This window comes from Wyeomyia smithii, chromosome 3, assembly GCF_029784165.1.
Source record: "Wyeomyia smithii strain HCP4-BCI-WySm-NY-G18 chromosome 3, ASM2978416v1, whole genome shotgun sequence".
Classification (NCBI taxonomy): Eukaryota; Metazoa; Arthropoda; class Insecta; order Diptera; family Culicidae; genus Wyeomyia; species Wyeomyia smithii.
Genome location: NC_073696.1, coordinates 13,484,778 through 13,508,369, shown reverse-complemented (window position 1 = coordinate 13,508,369; position 23,592 = coordinate 13,484,778). Strand labels below are relative to the sequence as shown.

The 23,592-nt window shown below is 38.0% G+C and overlaps 3 protein-coding genes across 3 annotated transcripts; 1 reads left to right on the top strand and 2 right to left on the bottom strand.

Moving 5' to 3' along the window:
* Nucleotides 1-7,466: 7,466 nt before the first annotated feature.
* On the bottom strand, nucleotides 7,467-16,541 carry LOC129728042 (ubiquitin carboxyl-terminal hydrolase 14). The gene is made up of 8 exons (XM_055686408.1): nucleotides 16,384-16,541; nucleotides 16,039-16,214; nucleotides 15,880-15,984; nucleotides 15,428-15,819; nucleotides 15,215-15,371; nucleotides 15,089-15,154; nucleotides 8,006-8,300; nucleotides 7,467-7,928 (listed from the first exon to the last, which is right to left on the bottom strand). The coding sequence occupies exons 1-8, from the start codon at nucleotides 16,397-16,399 to the stop codon at nucleotides 7,603-7,605; spliced, it is 1,533 nt and encodes a 510-aa protein (XP_055542383.1). The 5' UTR covers nucleotides 16,400-16,541; the 3' UTR covers nucleotides 7,467-7,602.
* LOC129728044 (transcription factor YY2-like) lies at nucleotides 8,924-12,192 on the bottom strand. Its single transcript, XM_055686411.1, has 2 exons — nucleotides 11,516-12,192; nucleotides 8,924-11,442 (listed from the first exon to the last, which is right to left on the bottom strand). Exon 2 carries the CDS (start codon nucleotides 11,413-11,415, stop codon nucleotides 10,168-10,170), a length of 1,248 nt encoding a protein of 415 aa, XP_055542386.1. The 5' UTR covers nucleotides 11,416-11,442; nucleotides 11,516-12,192; the 3' UTR covers nucleotides 8,924-10,167.
* Nucleotides 16,542-21,404: 4,863 nt separating the features above from the next.
* LOC129727812 (uncharacterized) lies at nucleotides 21,405-23,281 on the top strand. The gene is made up of 4 exons (XM_055686016.1): nucleotides 21,405-21,871; nucleotides 22,031-22,477; nucleotides 22,538-22,714; nucleotides 22,778-23,281. The coding sequence occupies exons 1-4, from the start codon at nucleotides 21,537-21,539 to the stop codon at nucleotides 23,058-23,060; spliced, it is 1,242 nt and encodes a 413-aa protein (XP_055541991.1). The 5' UTR covers nucleotides 21,405-21,536; the 3' UTR covers nucleotides 23,061-23,281.
* Nucleotides 23,282-23,592: the final 311 nt, after the last annotated feature.

Genomic DNA, 23,592 nt, shown 5'->3' with positions numbered 1-23,592 from the left:
GTGCATCGAATTAGATGCGGTAGATTTGGATGCTCTGAAGGATGATCCGGAGGATACAGCAGCGGTGAAAGCACAGAAGGAGGCGGCTCGCGATAAACGAACGAAACAGGATAGAAGGTGTAAATCCTTATTGGTGTCACGGATCCATGATTCTCAACTGGAGTACGTGCAGGATCGTGCTACACCAAAGGCAATTTGGGACTCCTTAACCCGTGTGTTCGAACGTAAAAGTATCGCTAGCCGAATGTACATTAAACGGCAAATGTTGTCACTCTGCTTTGAGTCCGGTAATCTTCAGGATCATTTTTTAAAATTTGATCGTCTAGTTAGAGAATATCGTGGGACGAGAGTAATTATGGATGATCTAGATGTGATTTGTCATCTTTTGCTTACATTGCGACCGACTTATAACACCGTCGTTACAACGCTTGAGACGATGCCCGAAGACAATCTGAATTTGGAATTTGTCAAGTTTCGGTTATTGGATGAGGAGATAAAGCAACGGGGAAAAGGTATAGAATTGTTTCCCCCTGATGCGAATGCTTCTGCTTTTGCTGGATCGAAGAAACTTCCGAAGAAAAAGAAAGTGCTGATATGTTACGGTAGCCAAGAGGAAGGACATAAGATTTCAGACTGTCCGAGGAGGCATCAGAAAAATCAGAACGTTAAGCAAGGGAATCAGAAACTGAAAGCAAATTTAGCGAATGATGAGGCAGTATCGTTTGTTTCTTTGGCTGATGGTAGAGGAATTCCCGAGCAGCGACGAGTTTTGTGGATAGCGGATTCGGGATGTTCAGACCTCTTAGTAAATGACAAAAATCTCTTTGAGCGGCTGGAACCACTGCAGAACCCGATTAAAATATCGGTTGCCAAGAATGGTGAGTCGATCTAGGCTAGTCACAGTGGAACGGTAAAGCTATTTTCCATTGTAGACGGTGAGTGCATTCCCTGTTCTGTAAATAACGTACTTTATGTTCCTTCATTGCGATTCAATTTATTCTCTGTGTTAAAAGTCGAGAGTAAGGGTATGAAAGTAGTACTTGATAACGGAAAAGTGAACATTTGGAATGGTTCAAAACTAGTTGCTACCGGTTTACGTCGCTACCTTGAAAGTCTACTTAATCGTTTTCAAATGGAGGACTGTCGTCCAATTGCTACACCGATGGAGAATCATCTCAAGCTGGCAAAAGGAGAGGAGTCGAAGCGAATCATGCAACCCTACCGTGAGTTAGTGGGGTGTATTATGTACGTATCGCTTACTTCAAGACCGGATTTAGCTGCTGCTGCGAATTATTTCAGCCAATTCCAGGCCTGCCCAAATGACGAACATTGGATACATTTGCGCCGAGTTCTTCGTTATGTAAAAGGTGCGCTAGGATTTGGATTGATATATAGAGGAAACAGCGATGGACCGTTGCTGGAGGTGTACATGGACGCTGATTGGGCAGGTGATGTGGTGGATCGGCGATCAGTGTCTGGAGGGTTATTTAAAATGTTTGGCTCCACAGTAAGCTGGATCGCTAAGAAATAATCAACAGTTTCCCTGTCATCAACGGAAGCCGAGCTAGTGGCTCTTAGTAGTGCTGCTTGCCATTGTCAGTGGTTAATTCGCATTCTAAAAGATTTGGGTTGGACCAGCAATGATGCAGTTCCGTTTCACGAAGACAATCAGTCGACCATTAAGATAGTTTCTAACCCTAAGGATTCAAGTCGTTTGAAGCACATCGACGTGAAGCATTTCTACGTAAGAGAACTGATAGAAAATGGGTGCATCAAAGTTAACTACGTTCCTTCTGCAGATCAGCAGGCAGACATTTTCACCAAAAGTCTTCCTGCACCAGCGTTTAGAAGGTTGCGAGCCAGTCTTGGATTGGCTGACTGCAGTGCTTGAGCGGGCGTGTTAAGAGTGCAATCCCTGCGTGACAACCCTTGTTTGCACCCCTACCTAATGAAGTATTACAACTACGTCTTTGTATATTACTGTTTACTTCCGTTTTTCTCCAATAGCCAATAATTAGCTTTTCATACAGAATAAAACCACGTTGTATTTTTATATGCTCCGCAATCTCGTGTTTTACTTATCTTAATTGTTGTCCGGATCGCTACAACACTTTACCGAGGAATAATAAAAAGTCATCGCTTAAATGGCGCAAGTAAGATGGAGATGCCAGATAATTGTTTACGAACTTAGCACGTGCGGTGGTGGGTTGAAGCTGACAAATTTTTCACTGCGCTTCGGGCAGCACGGCAGGTCAAAACTGGGTCAAAATCGAGCGAATAAAGAAAGGTTTTGACAGCAGTTAGTGCGCTTCCAGGTCAAAACGAGGTGAGCTGGTGGAATAAAGAAATTCGCTATAAATATTGCGTATATGAAAAGTCATGCGAAAATAAATGTTGTTGCCAGAATTGTTTGGAATAGAATATTAGCAAAGGGTTGCCATATTTACTGCTTTTCTCTTTGCGTATCTCTTTATAACACAGTCTCTAGTTCTCAATTTCTAAGCTTATAAATAGTAACCATAAAAAATGTAAACATATAGACCAAGAAGAGACTTTTTTCAATGGCTAAACGCGTCTGAGTTGATGTAAACTAATTTATTCATAATAAAAAGAGTGGCAGATCATTCTTTGCCCGAGTCGGAATTTCAATAGTTTCGAGTCATTTATTGGCATTCAATTTTTTATACTTTTCAACTATCTATTCAGTAGAGGAGTGTCAAAAATGTTTCCAAAGTATTCTCATTATTAAAATCGAACAACATGCTGCAAATTGCTTATTTTACTCCATTACTCTGCGAATGAATCCGTTTCGTTTTTTTAGTTCACCGATGCAGAGTTGTCAGATGTTATGAAATCCGGAAAATACTTCGAGTTCTAAAAAGTGAGCTTACTTAGGTCACAGAGGAAAGACATTCATCTTGTTTTCAAAAGATGTGTAAAAACTTGAAACCGTCATTTAACCGTAACGTAAGTGGTAATGCTCCTGCTATGAGCCGTTCGCAACAATGATAAACCAAGTGCGATACGACAATATTTATATAGTGCAACTGGGGCACCACAAGACAGATGTCGTTAGTGTATTAACATATACATAAGACATACGTAACACTCAGGAAGAAATCTTCCGAAGTTGGTACAAAATGAACTACTTGAATGGTACCACACTCTGAATAAAATCACTGTTTGAGTTGTTTTTGAAGGCAGTGTAACTTCGCAGCCCTGCATTTGTCTCGTTCCTACTTGAAAAATGCTGCATTGTTTTTGTAAATAACTTTTTGACAGTTCCTTATGGGATTTTCTTCGGGGCTCGATAAAGCCGAGAAAAAGAAAATTCATTTTGTTCATTATTTGTCGAGCAGTTGAACAGGAGGAGGTACGGAGTACTATGGGGCAACGTGTACCAGAAAAAAAACGCAGTGTTACCTATGTCTTATGTATGTGGTATAAACGTATTTTGATTCAAATTTTTACACACGATTTTCAAATTTGTTCAAACTGTCCTGTAGAGATCGGTTTGTTTCAGCATGTACCTTTTGTTTTCACTTTTTTTCCTTCATTGAATATTTCAACATTGAACCGACCTCTAGACTAGTGGTTCCCAAAATTTTTGACTTCTGCTAAGCACGAGAGCTTCGTGGTTTCTTGATAGAATTTCAGATGCAACCCCTGCATGTCTTATTTGTTTCAAGCCCGGATCTTGATAAACAGAATAATTGAAAATCCCCTCTCCGGCTTGATCCACTGACTGTTTTAGATCATACCAAAATGAAATGCGAAAATGAACGAGAACTACTTCCCAGTAGTTTGATTGGATAAAATTTCACGCCGGAGACGGGGAGATTACGGGTTCAATCATCATCTGGAAAAGATATAGTTACCAACCCGGTGGCATCGGCCTTGTTTCTTGAAGCAGCCATGTAAGACAGTGGCGCTAGTCTCATTTATGTTTTTGAAAGTTTGTTCACACAGCAGTGTGAGCGTGACGAGTAAAGCATAATATATGTTGTACAGAGTTATGCGCTCAAGCTAATTATTTAAAAAAAAAAAAAAACATAGCTAAGCTTTGTAAATATTTGAAAGTGGCGGCAATATGGTATCTCAATTACACGATGTCAGCTGCCTGTAAAGCCTGTAGTACACTCTTTGTCTAATGGTCAAATATTTGATCTTCTGACATAATGGTTATATTTATTTGACATCATGGTTGTTGTTTGCCCGTGTTTGCCCCATGTTAAAATTGGAGAGTGACAAATAATTGAGCCGTTGAGAGCAAAAGTGGTGCCATTAAGCAAATTTTTCAGGAGACGCGATGAACGAAAACAATCAAATAGTAAATTATTTTCAACAATTTTTTCCAACATAACTGCACTAAATCATTGCTGGAAAGGATTAAAAAGACGGTACATGAAAGCATAACGAGTTCTGGTTGAGAAACTTACACAAACTTTAATGGAAAAACATGTACCACTTTTGTTCTATGGGAAAAATAATTACAACCAGAAAACGTTGAGAGCAAAAGTGGTACATGTCCAATGTGAGCATGAAGGATGTATTATAACTCTCTAATCTTAGGACATAGAACATTCATATCTTCAGCACAGTTGTACGAGTGATTGAGTACCTACCATAGAATGATGATCTGTTTGTTAAAGGATTCTGTCTCTTCCGGGCGCTAGTGTATATATATATATTTGATAACAGCATACGAGTTCATACTGAAATAGGCGAAATGCTTTCTGTTACAAAATGGTCGCGGGTACACTAGCGCCACTTAGTGAGAAAATTCCAAAGCAGACAGATCTTCATCTGAAAGTACTCAATCACTTGACCAACTTTGCTGAAGACATGATTGTTTTACATACTAAGATCCTCGACTTACAATTCATCTAACATGCACAGACTGGACATGTACCACTTTTGCTCTCAACGAAATGGTGATTATGTTAATTACCAAAAATTGTTTTGGCTATAACTTCGGTTCAGGTTATCGAATCTCGGTTTTTCTTGGATATTCTAGTACATTATTGCGTTCTGCATCAATTTATGCAAAAAAACCCAAAAAGTGTAAAAATGGCACATGTACCACTTTTGCTCTCAACGGCTCAATTATCTTTGACCAAATTTTTATCTGTCAAAAAGTGACAAATATTTGACGCTCGGTCAAAGAGTGTACTACCACATACATAAGACATACGTAACACTGGCGTTTTTTCCTGGTACACGTTGCCCCATATTACTCCGTACCTCGCCCTGTCAAACTGCTCGATAAATAATGAACACAATGAATTTTCTTTTTCTCGACCTTATCGAGCCCCAAAGAAAATCCCATAAGGAACTGTCAAAAAGTTATTTACAAAATCAATGCAGCATTTTTCGAGTAGAAACGAGACAAATGCAGGGCTGCGCTGGTACACTGCCTTCAAAAACAACTCAAACAGAGGTTTTTTTTACAGAGGTTGGTACTTTCGAGTAGTTCATTTTGTACCAACTTTTTTGGAAGATATCTTCCTGAGTGTTACGTATGTCTTATGTATGTGGTACTACAGGCTTAAGAAACACCGCCGTTTGCAATCGGCAAGAATAAACGTGGTATACATTATATAATAACGCAACGCATTTATTTTTTGTTTCAATAGACCATCGCACGGTGACGTCACGCACCTGAGTTTGACAGCTACTGGTAACTTTGTTTACCTTCGGGTGATGCAGTTTTGTTCTTAATTACAGCAGATCATTTCAATTGTGATCAAAATGACGGTGAAATGTTGTGCTTGAGGTGCCAGTACACTAAAAAACAGTTAAAAATTAAGCAGCATTTCCACTACGCGCGCGATTGATCCATTAGAAAAAAGCAAAAATTCAAAAACGTAAACAAAGTTACCACTAACTGTCAGAAAAGTGAGGTTACAGAGATTCGGTGAGATAGTCTATATACAAAGCAGTCGACGTTATTTTCAATTGATATATCACCCGAAAACAACACATAAGCACACTGCCGTTGAACATCGACACTGTATGCACGTATGAACACTCCTTTTTTCGTGTTCCGATGAATCAGCTGTCAAATTGAATGTAAAATTGATCCAGTGATCTAGCGAATGCGGGCTTCACTTATTTTGTACGTAAACGTCAGTTTTGTTACCTGGTTGATAAATACAGGGTGGCGGAAACCTGTAAAAAACATAAAAATCAGTAAATATCACAAAAAACTGAAAGATATTTGAGAAAAAATTTTTAACCAAGACGTGATTCTTTTTTGAACGACTCTTCAGAGTCCCTAAGGGACCTCTACGGTTCGCTTTCATATCAGATTGAATACTTTTTTCACTGGGATTTCAGAGTTGCGTTCATTTACGCTGCATTTTTTTATGCTGAAATTATAAGGGATATTAAACTTATTTTTCAAGGAAAATAAGCTAATTTTATTTTTAAAAATTTTTCGCCACCTTAAGTATATTTTTTCTAAGCCTATACATCGTCCAGTTGTCGTTCATTTTCGTATTTCAAAAATTACATACTTTGCAAGAACTGGAAATGTAGTCGTTAGACAAACAATTGATCGTTCTTTATGTAAAATCTGTAAACTTGTGATGTGCTGAAATCTCGAATCTGACTTCGGTTGAGCTGTCAAAAGATCAGTTGGCATCATTGCACACAAACAATAACTTTACTTTTTTGACAGTTCTGAGAGGTTTGTTTAGAAAGTGTTAGATTTTTTTTTATTCATAGTTTAGTGAGTTTTTACTGTTGGAGTTTTTACTGTACTGTTTCACGAGTTTTTACCACCGGACAGTAAAAAGCTTTATGCTTCGAAAAGTTTTCAAGTCCATGTAAACAAACCTTCCTGAACTGTCAAATCATTTCCTTTCGTGACGTCATCGCGCAATGATCTATTCGAATCAAGACTGTATGTTGTTAATGTAGTGCATATGATACATATATGAAAGGGCTGCCAGATACATTAGTGATGAATATCATTGTCACAACTGAAAGTATCAACCCAGTCCAAATTCGACAAATTCTTGTGACATGTAACCACAGAGAACAGACATTCATGTTCATATGAAGGAATTTGAAAATCGTGTGTAAAAATTTGAATCCAAATACATCATTACACTAACGACATCTGTCTTGTGGTGCCCCAGTTGCACTGCATAAATATTGCTGTATCGATATCTGTGCTTGGTTTTTAAGTGATGCGAGCGCCACATAGCGGAAGCATTACCACTTACTGTTAAATGACGGTTTCAAGTTTTTACACATCTTTTGAAAATAAGATGAACGTCTTTTCTCTGTGATGTAACTCCTTGCGCAATAGATAACGATAACGACACCTATAGCTACCTTTGTTTTAATTACAGTCGATAGTCACAAGACACAATGCACATATCGCTTATTTATGCCACAAATTTCTGCTAATTGCCAAATTTGTTTCATATTACCTACGTCATGAAACGTCATATAAATATGGATGTGCATAATGATGTTATTGTTTATTAAAATGTATTTTTAATGCTATCTATTGTTTAGCAGTAACAAAATCCAGCTTGTAAAGAATTACAAAGAATGCAAAATCTTCATCTAAAAGAGTGGGTAGAACGTTCAATCAACAGCCATTTTCCCGCTAGAAGTCGTCTCCGTCGTCGTAGTTGTCTCTTCTTCGCCAACAGCAGCTTTCTTTTCATCCACCGGTAGCTCGAGAATTTTAGGTCCGTAAACCAGTACATAAGCACAATGCCAGTCCCCTCCACCGGATAGCTTAAGGATGGCCTCAGCATCCACAGGTGATACATAATCATCGTCGAACTTTATCCACTGATCTCCCTTTTGACGCACCCATCCCACATAATGACCAGATGAACTAGACCGACCTTGATGGGTGAGCACTGCTTGTAATGTGTAATATCCACTGTTGTTGCTTCCATGATCTAACATATAAATAACAGTGATAAAGATGACAATTATAATATGGCGGTTTAAACAAGGTTTGGAGATGATAACCTACCGTCCTCGAAACAGTACGGCTGTGGAATGGTTTTAGGTTTTTCCTTCTCTAATTCGGCCTTGGTTTTATTTTTTCCTTTGAGATTACGTTCGAGCTCAGCATCTTCAACTTCTTTAAATTTTGCACGCATCGGGGACAGTTTCGACTGTAGTTCTGGTGTGCATAGCTCAAAGGCATCAAACTCCATCGGGAATTTTATATCTTTAAGAACCTTTGCGTTGATGCCTTCCTTACCCTTGTATTGAAAACGAACGAACTGAACAGTCAGATATGCCGGCAAGCGACTAATGAGTGACTGAAATGAAATGATATTGAAATATTTTGTGCGTGGTTTGAGTTAGCTTACATACTTAAGAATCAATAGAAAAAACTGCTGGACAAGACAAAGCATTAGATTTAGATAGGTATATGTAACAAAGTTAGCTTTTTCTCTAAAAAAAGGAAATTCTCGGGATGCTATGACCAGCGTCGTACCTCGACACCAACACAGAGCATAGAAACAGTCCATCTAATATGTTGGTGAGTTCAAGATCTTAGTAAAGTTAAATAAAATTTTGGTCAATATTACTGCTTCTCTGTTAGCTTCAAGGTGCTAACTTAAAAAAAAAGTATCAACTGTTCGAATTTTGAGTAGACGCAACGTTAGTCAAACAAAACATAAGCGTCCATATTTCAAGTCTACAAAATCATAGCGTCCAGATTCATCTTGTCCTGGTTAAACATACAACCCTGCTTGAAGCTGTAAAATATTCTATGGCAAGAAGGGCATGGACGCGATGCTTTACTCTTTTATTATGGCAGTGGCCTTAGTGTTGTGAATTTAGATACGGAGTTTGCAATCGGCTATCCTTTGGTGACATTTTATTTACAACACACAATACGCACACGTTTTTCTTGACAGTAAACAATAAGTATACATATTTTGGCATTTTTGTTTATTTTTTCATATCATCCTCTTTTTTGTAACTACACTTGTGTAAGGATTGTTTATTTCATACCGCTATTTTTTAAATTAATCGGTTTTACATAACTTTAATCAGTTTTTTTTGTGGTTTTACAATTCATCAAAAATCAATTGTAATTATGCAGATATTGTTGCTTCTTACTTTATTTCGTTAAAAAATAAACCACCTTAATTGTAGGAGTAATTTATTATCTTACCAGCTAATAATCACGACATTCGCGCTCACGCACATTTGTTTTCTTCTCGCAGTAAGTTAGCGTATACTGCAATCATCCAAGTTCTATAGTATTCCCTATCACTTCATCGTCAGCTCTTATACAGTGTTTGAATGCACGTCCACTGAATAAGTGTTTAAGCGAGTAACCTCCGGAAGAAATGTCATTTAGCCCTCGCATTTGCCAATTATTTTTCTGCTATACAACCGTAGACATTCCTAAGACTCAAATGCATGTCAATTTACAAGCATTGCAAAGGCATAAAGTGTTACGGGATTGTTCTTTTTCAACCGAGAATGGATAGTTACTCTTAGGCTTCATCCTTTTCCGTGAACGTATTCTGGGAACAGTCTCACATACAGTTCAAATTTCAACACAATCTTCAAATCGCAAAGTTTATTATACATTACTAAGTTGTTTTTGTTTTCCTTTTTCGTGTTATTTTAAAAATATAATAGACAGATATTTATTTCTTGTTTTCTCTAATTTCTTGGTTTTCTCAACTAGCCAAAACTTCTATCAATCGATGTTGATGCAAGTAAATGAAGACAATTAACTGCTAATTTATCACTACCTTTAAATCAATATTATAAATTGGGAGACCATAGAAAATGAAGAAAAACTAAAAAGAAAACTATTTTAAAATACAACCAACTTTGATTGAAGATGACTTTTTGCGGCTATTTACAGTGAATGAGAAATAAAATTATAGGAAAGCCATTTTGCATTCCATCGTAATTCCAGATTCGAACTGTGCAAAACTTTTCCTAGCTGATAGTTTTTAGTTTATGTTGCGCTATTTTACCATTTGTAAAACGTAAAAAAGTGCAAAGACATGTTAAATCCCCGATGGGGATTATCTTTGAATGTACACACTGATCGTTACGCACACGCACTCACACACCGCGTTCGGCAACTCATTAGCGTTCTCCTCCTGAGATGTATTCTGTGAAGTTCGGCAGTCCGTTGAACTCGAACTAAGCCTAATCGGTATAAACAATATACTGCGAGTCGTTATCGATCTCAACGGTTTCCATCTTCACAAAGGACTGCGATGGAAGAATTGAGTGAGATGCCATGAGGTTATTGTTTCGACTTCCACCACCACCACCGCCGCTGTTGTTCCGTTTGGCCTTGGCGTGCGTCAGGATGTGCGACTTGAGATTAGTGGATTGAGCGAACTTTTTATTGCAACCATCAAATGGACAAACATAAGGTCGATCTCCGGTGTGTATCCTTACATGGGTTCGCAGATTGAAATCCAGGGAAAAGCGTTTACCGCAGCCTTCGAATGTACACTGGAATGGTTTTTCACCAGTGTGGACAAGCTGGTGACGTTTTAGTTTCGAGCTTTCGACAAAAGATTTTCCACACTCCGCACAAACGTGAACCCGAGGCCCATGAGTATGCAGATGTTTTCGCATTGCGGAGTTGTCACGGAACATTTTGTTGCATCCTTTGTGTGGGCATGCGATATTCCTATCCGAAGATTCACCTCCGGTGGCACCGATTTTAGAGGACATTCCTGCTATTGTTGATGTATTGGATAATTTATTAAGTTTCGTTTTATGACCAGGTCTGGCAAACTCTGCTAACTGCTTGGGATCGGATAGATCAATGCCAGGGACACAATCTTGAGTGATCTTTTTACCGGTCATATATTCAGTGTAGTCAGGATCAGGTTCAGGGTTCGAGCCATCATCATCGTCTGTCCCTGAAGCCCACATTGTGACGCTGAATTCTCCTTCCATCGTTTTTATTTGTACTTGTTTCTGTTCCCAGCGCCTGGGCTTTTGGTTAACGTCCAATGTTTCAACAGCCGTCAGATTGTGGATGTCATTCGTACGGATACGGTTCACAATACGTGGCTGCTTCATTCCTGATTTCCGTTTCCTGGAACTTGGTCCTGGAGTGGACTCGATATATATTTCATTTTCCAGATTTATATCACCGTAAACACACAATGGATCTCCGGATGAATCTAATACCTCCTCATGTGCTTGGATATCTGCTTCTTGGTGAAGAATTTCTTCATCATCATCCATTTGATGCATCATTAAACCCTGCGAATCTTCTGTTTCACAGGTAACCTCTTCGTACTGGTCATCTCCGACGCCTACCTCATATTGCTCGTAGTCTATTTCCGTTCCAAAGTGTCCGTCATCTACTACTTCTACAATGTTGGAATCAGATATTTCCACTTCGCACATTATATCCTGGTGAGAGGACATTTCAGCCCAGATTGCTTTCAGCTCCGTCTAGATATAAAATAAATTAAGAACATGTCGCTATATACGCGAAATAAACTCTTTCTATACGAAGGTTCCTCACCCGAATCTGAAACGGCAGCTGCTGCGCTCCCTGCGCTTTCCTTTGTTGATTCTCTTTCTCTCTCACACACTCTATACTTTGGCAACTTTTGTTGATGTTTGCTCCTGCTATTCTCCTTTGGATGGCTCACGTACACTGACGCATACGTACAAGCTTGCTTCAAAGCAGAAAACTGCGAAAAATTTCCGCCTCTCCTTTTCCGCTTCTTCCTACACCCCCGGCGCAATAAACCCAGCTCTACACTTTCTGCTCTAACGCACTCGCAGGAAATTTCGACTTTTCTGTGCAAATATTTTCACTTTTGGTACTTTCTTACGCTGGTAAAGTACTCTACTAACGCTTCCCGTTGTTGAAAGACATCTGTCGAACCTACTTTAGTGCTGAAAAACAGTGTCTGGGCGGTATAAAAACGCGAAAATTTGATACAAAACTCGTCCGCAAGAAACAAAGATGTCTGCCGTCGTCGTCGTTGTCTCTTCTCTTTTGGGATCGAGTTCGGTCGCACAGGCCATGAAGTTATCCGATGCTTGAGCAATGTTCGAAAAAGCTCTAATAATGCCGCAGTGTATGTTCTCTCTTTCGTACACATCGTTTCGGCTAGCAGAGTATGAAATATTTCAACAGAACGCTGCATTTTTTTGAAAAGGACGTAAGAAGTTTTTTGTCGTATACCGAAATTAGTCGTTATACACTGAGGTCGCTTTTTACGCGGATTCCGGAATTTACGCGTTTTTTTTTACGCGGATTTCGGAATTTACGCGATTTTTTTACGCGGATTCCGGAATTTACGCGGTATTTTTTTTTGCCCGGATTTCGGTTTCCCTTCACTCGGAATGCAAAATGAACGATGGTTTTTTTTACGCGGATTCCGGAATTTACGCGGTTTTTATGCGGATTCCGTAATTAACGCGGTTTTTTACGCGGATTCCGGAACTAATGCGGTTTTTTTACGCGGATTCCGGAAGTTACGCGGTTTTTTTACGCGGATTCCGGAATTCACGCGGTTTTTTTTTCGCGGCACGTATCCCCCGCGTAAAAAGCGACTTAAGTGTACTCTTATAGCATAATACTAAAGGTATGAAAATCAGTCAAAATGTGTAGAGTCGACAGTGGACCTGAAAGGCTTTGTCTATGCACCATCGAACCCTTTGGAATGTAAAACAAAATTCCATAGTTAAGACTAGTACTACTAACGTGAGAAATATCAAGAGAATATTCAAAATTAATTTCTTGAACAATGTTCATTTCGTACGAATATCGATATTTCGTTTGTAATTGATGTTTGTTTCCTTCTCCTACATAGTCAGTGAAAACACTCGACTGCATTGTGCCGTTTTGAAATAAACTTTAAAATAAAATTAACCACAATTTTCACGATTTTTCTCATACTGTGATTTTATGTGTGAAAAAAACATTTTTTTGATTTTTCATATTGTAATGGAAAATTCTAAGAATAAGTTTCCAGAAACCAATAAAATGATATTTGTTACTGAAGTTTGATTCAATCAAAAAACTCGATTTTTTTAAAAACATTTCATGTTATGTTGAACTAATTTGCACTAAAACCTCAGAGGTGTCATTCAGCTAGGGATACCATCCGTCCTGATTTAGCAGGACATGTCCTGATTTTGAAATTCTGTTTGGGCGTCCTGATTTATTTTTATATTTTAGCATTTGTCCTGATTTTCTTAAGATATTTAATTTTGCTGTGTGGTAATGAGCAGAATTTTTGAAAATTGCTCAATAAATGTTTTCGATTTTAGCTCGCAACGCTCACTGCGATCGATTTTTTTTTTCATTTGTTGAATCTCAGTAGAGTAATAAGAAGAATCTTTCATGCGTTGACCGTTACCATTAAGCATTTTTTAAGTTTATGTTGAAACAGTTTACGTGGGTTAAATTTTTAAAATATCTACTAATGCGTAACAATTTAAATTGGTTTGATGAAAGTGACTCGTCAGAGATACACTCAGCTTTTTTACTATGTGTTTTTCTACGCGGATTTACGAATTAACGGGTTTTTTACGCGGATTTTCAAATCGAAGGATTTTTTAATTACCGCGTCTTTCCACGAGGTACATATCAACGCGTGAAAAAACTAAATAAAAAACTAATTTACTTAATGTACAGTAAGAGTTTTATAATTGTATTTTAAAGGGTAAATCACATATTACGTGTTATATTTGCTCATACAAGAAGAATAGAATGGCTAAGTCAAATTTGTGCCGAGAAAAGCAGTCCTGATTTCTAACTTCGACCAGATGGTATCCCTACATTCAGCAGGTATCATGCAAAACATTGACAAATTAAATTAATAAGGTAAGTTGAACACGGGCTTCAGAATTAACATGTTTTTTTTATACAGATTTCGAAGTCATCCGCGACAATTTTTTTTCAGACGCACCTCTGATCTCACCCAAAAGATGAAATATTTCAAGTGAAACTTTTGGAACAACTTTAGCGTTGAGAAATTTGTACGATTCATATGAACTGTTTTCGAAAAGAGATTTTTTTGTGCCAGCTCTTTCGTGTTTATGTTCGAAACTAATATGGCGGCTCAGAATTCATCCAACATGGCCACATGTTGTTTTTAGTTTTGACACTTGTCTCAAAATCATCAGACGTTATGCATCGCTTAGATTTGGTGTATGCAAGATAATTCTATTTTATGCTGTAGATCACATGAAAAACCAATACGATAAAATAACCGTTGCCGTGAAGAAACTGATATTATTGCTCAATTTTCTGTTTGCCGGATTGCAATTATAAATGTTTACATGTCATGCAATGAGAAACGAGAATATCAAATAAGAGAGAGGGAGAGTGACTAGCCGTTGAAAAAAAGCTTGCATCCGAAATGTGTACCTTCAACCAGCGTTGTCAGACATATGGATTGTGTGTGAAAAGCTTTTCAAAAGCAGTCAAAGTTATGCAAACATATGAAACGAAACTGCTCGGCATGTTTGATAGACGTTACTATTAATGCAACATTTAGACCTATAACTCAATTCCTCGAAAATGTTTCCCGTTGGAAACCGAATAAATTCCGAAAAACTCATTAGACAAATTTACAAGTAAATGCTATCAAAAACGACATAAACTAAAAACAGACCAAGAACGTTCATGTATAAATAATCAAGAACTATTGTAACAGCATTCAAGAGCTACACGCAACAACTCTGAGCGTGTGTACGAAATAGTTCGGTGATAAATACACCAAATAAGAACATTGTTGCTTCCGACGCCGGCGCAAAATGTGTTTGTCTTGACATAAATTGTGTTTTATATTGTTTTACCTATTTCTATTTTAACTTTAATAAGTAACAGGATCTTAATTATGTCCAGAAATAATCTATTTCAAGCTAGTTTGACAAACTTTGACAACAAACAGTTTGGAGTCAAAAACCGATACACAACCCATTAGTAGGAAATCTGTAATTGGCAATTAAAGCAGCCTTCCTACAAACGATTATGTGTATAATATGTGAACATTTATTCACAAAAAAAACATTGTTTATTTTGAGGGCAGAACCATATAAAACACTAAACATACTCAAAACTACGTTCACTTACCGTTTTTGTGTAAACCGCATCTCTGTCCAGTGTGGGTGAACGTTTCGTTAGTTGTTCTTTCAATCTCTGCAGAACGAAGCATTATATTTTTAAGTTTAGACTTTAAAAGACCGTAACACAACTTACCAATCTTATTCCTGAATGCATATATTTGACTTCGGTGGAAATGAAACAGCTTAGTTGGAGAAAATTTTCTTTTGATTTACTAATTGGTTCCTCTTCTGCTTCTGTGCATTTCATCTCCACATCGAATGAACCTCCAAACCACTGGTCAATGAAGGAGCTGTAACAGCCACAATGATTAGTTATTGGGCAATAGTAACATTCATAGTTATGCACCTGTGCTTAGTGACTTCATCATTGTTTCCTTTTGAAGGGGGCAGTTTCTGCTGAAGCATTTTTAACAATTCTGACCAACACTCGTTGGCATCTTGCTGTCGGTACGTTCCATTCTCCCCGGTTTGAGCAAAGTTTGGAAAAGCAATATGCATCCGTTGAAGGAACAGCACTGGCGTAACAGTATCGTTCCTCTCCATATCCTCAAACAAATTTCGCATGGAAAGTGTAATTGCCCCGGGTGATGCAATGTCGCTCAATCCCGAAGCCCCGCCGGACGTTTCTTTATAATTTTTTAGTGCTTCTCGTAGCTCTCGTACCGATTTTAAACATTGAAGAGTTGCATTCATATAGCACGTATTACCCAAATTAGTTAACCCAGCTGGTAACTCCAACTGTGATAAAAAATACATTAATCTAACAACTCTTCAGTTGTGAGAGTATTCAATACTTACAGCTGTGGCTAGTTCACTCTCGTTCATATCTTCTATGAATTTCGGTTTTTCCACTGGCTCCTGGGGAACTTCTTCTCGCGTGCCGAGCAGCAGAAGAGTGGCGCCCTTAAAAACGACAAAACAACATTATGGAAAACTTTACAAAATAAATTGCTATACTTGTTTTATCGACATATTCCACTCGTCATCCTTCAAACTAATTCCTTTGCAGAGAACCTTCTGTCTCTCAGGTTGTACTCCAGTCAAAGCATACAGCTGAGCCTTGAAAAGCATTGGTTCTTCATCTGTGTTTACTTCAACGTTTGGGAAGTTTTCCTTGCCCCATTTTACTTTTACTATAGGATAAAATAAAATAAATGAAGCAAAGCGAACATCTTCGTACATTGCCGTAATTTTTATAATAGATACTTAAATCAACCTGAATCTAAATGCTAACCTCAAAATTAAAGCATAAATTAAAGTAAACTAATTTGTTTTCGCTGTGAGAATTTACTTATCTCTTACCTGTGAAACATGGCATTTTTTTTCGCAAAAAATGACTTCTTTTCGGAGTATATCAAACTTTTTGGAAACAGTTTCAAACTCGTTCACGGAAAACAGCCAACGATGATTAGCGATTAATAAAATGACAGTGCATCGAAATCGAAATATTTTGACAGATTCATAAAACAAACAAAGTACGTCGAACTAGAGGTAACGTAACTTTTCTAGCTGGGCCAGTTTGTTGGTCAATTTCTCTTATATAGCGAATTTCTTTATTCCACTGCGCCCAGCGCAAATCTACCGGGAAATGAAGAAACGAAATCGCGATGTACTACGCAAGTAAGAAATAGATGCCAGATAATAGTTAGCGAACTAAGTGCATGCGGTGGTGGGTTGGTTGAACTGACAAATTTTATGGTGCGCTTCGGGCAGTACGCCAGGTCAATACTGAGTCAAAATCGAGCGTATAAAGAAGGGTTATGACCAAGGTTGTTAATCGATAATTTATCGTAAACGCCGATAACGATACCGTCTGTTATCGTTATCGACGATGACGCTTACGTCTTCAGACATTATCGTCATTGTCAATGACGATAGCTACTGGACGGTATCGAATCAATAACGTTTGTTTATTGCCATCCACTGCAATACCATCTTTGCTTTATTAGATATATCATTTAGATACAATTTAAATGCAAATATGACAATGCTACATACCTTACTATTCGAATTTGTGCTTTAAAAACCGCCTCATTAGCTAAAACAATCAAAACTGAGAAATTTATTTTCCTGATGAGAAGCGAAACATAAACAAATAAGGAAAAGTTTCTTCCTGTTGCCTAGTGATGTTTCGTCACCAATCCTCCGAAGTGAAAAAACGTTTCCTCACCCCGTGCCTGCTTTGATCAAGTCGTACACCATTCGCTACCACAGCAGACAAAACTGGCATAATATCGTTAATGTTTGAAGACGGTATCGTCATCGTCAATAACGATACCATACGTTATCGGTAACGGCGCTGACGATTATCGACGATAATCTATCGTATTAACAACCTTGGTTATGACAGCAGTTAGGTTCAGGTCAAAACGAGGTGAGCTGGCAGAATAAAGAAATTCGCTATTACACATGTATTATATATATTGGTCGAAAACAAATAAACTGCTGATGGATGAAGAATTGTTTTTCAACCACAAGACAGTTTTTATCAATGAATCTCCCAGAAAGTTGTATTTTCAAATATTTTTTCTCAACGTTTTATGCATTTCTCTAATGCCTTGTTCAGACTACGCCGGATATCACCTGATATCGCCAGATGATATCCGATATCACCTCGAGCGTTCACATTAGAGTGAGCTGATATGATTTGACATTTGCTTTGGTAATTGAAAAGAGAAGAAAACAAAAAAAAGTAGGAGGGTGGTATTCAAGACACGACCGCATGACGTTGGACTACGGTATTCTTATATTCCATTAAAACAAATAATAGAGAGAATTGCAACTCTAGTATTTGCTGCAATTTTATCTAACAGTGCATTTCTGAATGCTGAGACGTTAAAACGTTATAAATAATAATATATACTAAAAGAATGGATATCTTTTATTTAATCGCTGTCATTTCATACATATTCGAATCAACCCTTTGTTTGCTGCACTACCAAGAGAATCATTTAATTGAGCGAATTGGTAAAATTTTCCTATCTAAGCAAAAAGCAAACTTTACGAAACTATCTGAAATTGGAGCCCAGAACGATTCAAACGAAAATTTTAAATTTGAAAATTGTTTGACATTTAATCGATAAAACTCATGCTAGGTTAGTTCCAGCCCAGCATATAACTTCATGTATTTGAAAAACAAAAACGTTTGGTTCAATAACTCAATATAGCAAGAGCTCAATCACACGTTTTTCGGTAGTTGTTATCAAGGTTTGGGCGAGTGACAGGATAATATCTTAACTTCTTCAGTTGTGATTTAGAGCATTTCTAATTGTTTTGTTATTTTTCACGATAGCGACAAGTTTGTTTCTTTCTCTGTGTGCGAGAAACAAAATCAAAACCGCGCACCGAGAAACAAAAACGAAAATTTAATGAATGCTCATTGAGAAAACTTGCAACTCTTTTTACCAATAATTTATGATACTCAAAAGAACCCGTTTTGATCTAAATCAAATTTCTAGTGAATAAGTGTTGATCATTCATAGGTAGTAATTTTTCTTCGATGAATTAAGACTGGCTGAAGAAGTTAAAACGCTGCTGTAAAATCAAATTCACAACTATGTTCGTTAAGACATTTTAATATTTTCAATGACAATAATAATCTTCGATAAACACCCGCTATAGTTATTCACACACATGCTATAACTATCTAAACACGCGTTAAAACTATTCATACACACGCTGTAGCTATAGTATTTTATACACACATGCCGAATCTATCCATACACACGCTATTCCTTTCCATACATCCGATACAACTATCTATACACACGCATAAGCTATCCAACCATGTGCTATTACTATCCATACATACGCTATAACTAATCATTACACACGCAGCAGCTATCCACACACAAGCTATAACTATCCGTACACACGCTGAAGATATACACGCAATAGCCATAATATGCTACACATGCTAGTGTCTTACACACGCTATAGCTAGCCATACACACGCAACAGCGCCATCCCTATCATCGCAAATGTCATAGCAATACAGATGCACATACGCTATATGTGCACACTGCACACACACTAAATGGCGGTAGCTTTCCTAGTGGCGGTGCTGGCTCGTGCAGTTTCTGGCAGTTCTGGCAGTTTCGTGCAGTTTTCACCCAACGATATCTGAATTGGATTACCGCTGGTGGGGTCCAACTCAGATCGAAGGAGAACCGAACTGAATGAAGAAATGCAGCTGCCTACTACCTCCGCCGCTGCTGCCTGATACTACCGCTCTGGTTCTGCTGCAGCTCAGTTTGGCCGCTGGAATCAGCCACCGCTGCTGATTATACAAGACCGGCCTGGTGGCCTTCCACTTGTTAACTGATGAGGCCTTCCACTTGCTATGAGACGACACAGGCTATTATATAGCCCAAAGCAAAAATCCATCCGCGAGCAAACAAGAAGCGAGCTTGTGATTGGTTGAATGTGCACGACTTTTAACACAACTTTTAACTAGTTTAGTATCGAAAACATATTTAAATTATTATATGACAATCTTGCGCAATATTTCCCCTATCAATCAAGCCATTGGTGTTTAGAATCTGTTCAGTGGTAATGATAAAAGAAGCATTTTAAAACGGTGTTGAAACACCTGTTGCAGCTACCGAAAGCGAGCTCGTTATTGGTTGAAAGCTGCGAGACTGTTTACAAAGTCAGATCGGTTGTATCCGTTAGTGTCGACTGTGCTTGTGAATAGAGGTGGTGATTGGTTGCTCGGTATGATTTAGACAATCGATGAGATTTATCAATTTTTCAATAGTGTATCTCGAACAATAGGTTATTTTTGTTACATAAATTCAACCGTAAAAGATTTTCTGATCGGTTGATGCCAAAACCTCGAAATTCTGAAAAGAAATGACTGATATATAAGCGCTCAAAACCTGACCACTTTTCCCTGGTTTTCCCCGGTTGAATTACTAGATTTTTAAATTCAGGTGCCTAACTTCGATATAGACGTTAGTCCAACGTCAAAACAGGTCAAAGCTAAAACAAGACAACAAGAGCAATGGGATTATAGGATAGAGATGTCAGCGAGTTGGCTCGCACCAACGCGAACTCTCATATGCAATTGTCAACATGTGCGGGATGAAAATAGCAAAAATATTTCCTTCCTTTTTTCTTGCATGCAACGAGAAGTTCGAAATTTGTAGGGTTGCGTCAAAGGTCTTTTGGCCGTGTTGCCAACTGCTTGATTTGTGGCTATTATTTGTTTTCGAACATGATATCCGCGATAGCATGTAGCCGAGGTGATATCCGTTGACAGCTCGATTGTATGTGATATCAGGAAATATGGATGGTGATATGGCCTCGATAGCACGAATCGCCTGATATCAGGTGATATGCGGTGTAGTGTGAACGGGGTATAAGCAACATCGAAAGAATATTTTCACTTTCGAAAATTTCATGAACCTGTGCATTTTTTCGTCGACCAGAAAAGTGAAACATTTTTTGAGCTTATTTTTTACTGGAACTTTTTTCGAAAACACGGAACTCTAGAGCCCTTCCGCTAAACGAAATTCAGCGAAGTTCAAAAAGTCGATTTCCATTGGCACGTTAGTATATACTGACGGGCATACGTATGTACGGGAATGAAATCCTCTTTCGAATCCTTTCACTATGCGGGACGACGCACTACACAAGAAGTGTGAGTTTAAAACTTAATATGGGCTACAACTAGGGCACGTACATAAGACATACGTAACACTCAGGCAGAAATCTTCCAAAAAAGTTGGTACACACTTAAAATTTATTGCCGGGTCTCGGTAATTTTTGCCGAGAACGGCACCACTGAGTGCTCGGTTTAAAAAATAATGACAGCTGTCATATTTTTTCGTAAATCTCGGTTCATCCTTACTAAAATCTCGGCATAAAGTAATACCGAGCTACCACTGCCGAGATTACGGAAATTTTGTGCTGAAATTTCAGTTATGTTGAACCGAGATTTACGAAAAAATGTGACAGCTGTCATTATTTTTTAAACCGAGCACTCAGTGGTGCCGTTCTCGGCAAAAATTACCGAGACCCGGCAATACATTTAAAGTGTGTACAAAATGAACTACTCGAATGGTACCACACTCTGAATAAAATCACTGTTTGAGTTGTTTTTGAAGGCAGTGTACCTGCGCAGCCCTGCATTTGTCTCGTTCCTCACTCACATAAGCTATTCAGGGAAGTGTTACACTGCGCGAGTGAGGCCACCATGCAAAATTGCGTTACATGAGGATACCGGGTTATTAAAAATTACCAAATTCTGGTTACGTAATATACACATGTTCCCTCACCGACTCGATTATCGATTATAGCATCGCCCATTTCCACATGTTGATAAGGAAAGAAATGAAAAAGACCGACCAGTTGCTAACAAATCGTAATGTTCATTGACTAAAGTTAAGTTTTCAACCGTGTGCCAAACAACAAAAACCAATTATATTTAATGGTAACATACATTAGAAAAAATGGCTAACAATAATCAAGCTGAACAAGCCCTTAAACGGTTCGGAGAGCAGCTGCAATGTGTTATATGTTTTAAATTCCCGAAAAATGCCCGAATATGTAAACATTGCTCTGCATTGTACTGCAATGCCTGTATTTGGCACTGGATAACTAGACCACAAGACTCGGACAGTGAAGATGACCCTGAAAATTATTCTTGCTGTCCCCATTGTCGAAAGGAACTTCGTAGTAGCGATTTGATAAAGCTGCGTTTCTTTGAACGGATTGAGCATTTGGGACCAAAACTTGAACATTGTCTTAACAATGCAAATTCTATCGAAGAAACATCTTCAGAAAGGTAATAACTAATCACTACTATTCGTCGCTTCGATCAAAATTGATATGATTAAATTTACTAGTTTGATCAGAATCAATACTATGATCAAATTACTCCTGATTGAAACGTAAAATAAGGGTAAGCCATTGTGACATAATTGTAATTGAAGTATTTATTTAGTTCAGACATGCCAGAATGGAGTATTGGCCATTTTACGCTAAGGAATTTTACACCAAGAAAAGGACCACTTAAGATATTTTCTCAAAAAGTTGTTGACGATCTAGGGACAGTTTGGCGTTTAGAGGTATGGCCTCGGGGATATCAAACTCAAAATCATTGGATTAGCGCGTTTGTTTCTATGGTGAAGGGCGTAGAGGGGAATTATCAAGTCGAGATTGAATTATTAAATGGAAGTCCGACAAAGATTAATTTCGCAAGTGAGAATTTAACGCCGCGTGGGTCATTAGGAAGGCGACAGTTTGTCGATAGTCAGCTAATAACCGGAGCAGAGAGCTCAATTGATTTGAGATTCCGTTTCGCTGTTCGGCCCGTGTCTTTTGAAGAAAAGGCTTTACTGCAACAAAAACTGCTTAAAAAATTGAAAACACAAGATGATCGATTTAAAGGGTAGGTACAAAACATATTTTTTTCACACAAAACTGTTAACTTGCTCTTTGATTCTTTTAGTTATTCAACAACTTTTGGCTATCAGATAGATGACTTTTCTTACATGAATAATAATACTGATGAGGATCAAATTTTCACTGACAATCTGCATAACCGTTGGAAGATGGGAATAGACTCTACTAAATCGAAAAAATATATGGAATTCAAGATTGCACTTTTGAAAGGTCTTCCTGGCTTGTAAGCTATGCAAAAAAGATTCATTTTGAAATTTCCACCTTTTTTTGTTTTGATAAATTTCAGCTACGAAGTAGAACTTAAGTTGACACACGACGAAGATGAATGTGCCAAAGTGCTGTCATTCCAGCACAGTTTCAGTTTCACCACTGTTGCATATTTCAACATGCAGATCCGATGGAATCAGTTGGAAGAATTTGGATTCACCCACATGGACGATGATTATCTGGAAGTACTTGTTACAATGTGCCCAGTACATATAAATTTACCCAGCCTGCAGAAATTTCTTGTATCTAAACAACTAGATGAGATCAAGCCCGGACCACAAAAAGTAGTATATTATTATTAGTGCGTTTTATCAGTTTTTTTTTTAAATTACGACGAAACATGTTGGTTACACAATTGCCTTGTACACTAACCGGCTGTGAGGTCTACAAATAAAAGCAAACCAGGTCTCGAAAGCGACATTAAGGGCTAATATGTCGAAAGAGAACATTCATGAAATATGTAACGCTTAACGCTTGATAAGGGAAAAAAAATAGTAATAAATAAAAACACTAAAATTTTGAATATTTTTTAGAATTTTAAAAAAATAAAGGAAAAAAATACCTAAATTAAAATACCTAACTAGAACTAGCGACCGGGTCGGTATAAACTGATGATAAAGCGCTGCCAAACGGGGCATAGAAGTGCACCGTTAAGGATGCCCTAATTGATTATAGATGAGAGTGTTTTCGGAAAATATTAGTCAGCCTATACACCAGAGAGACGCCGAGACACTCACCGTTAAGGCAGCTGTCAACATCAAAACGGGCGATCTGTATAATTTTGCATTGCCGTTATCCGTTTTTATGTTGACAGTTGCCTTAACGGTGAGTGTC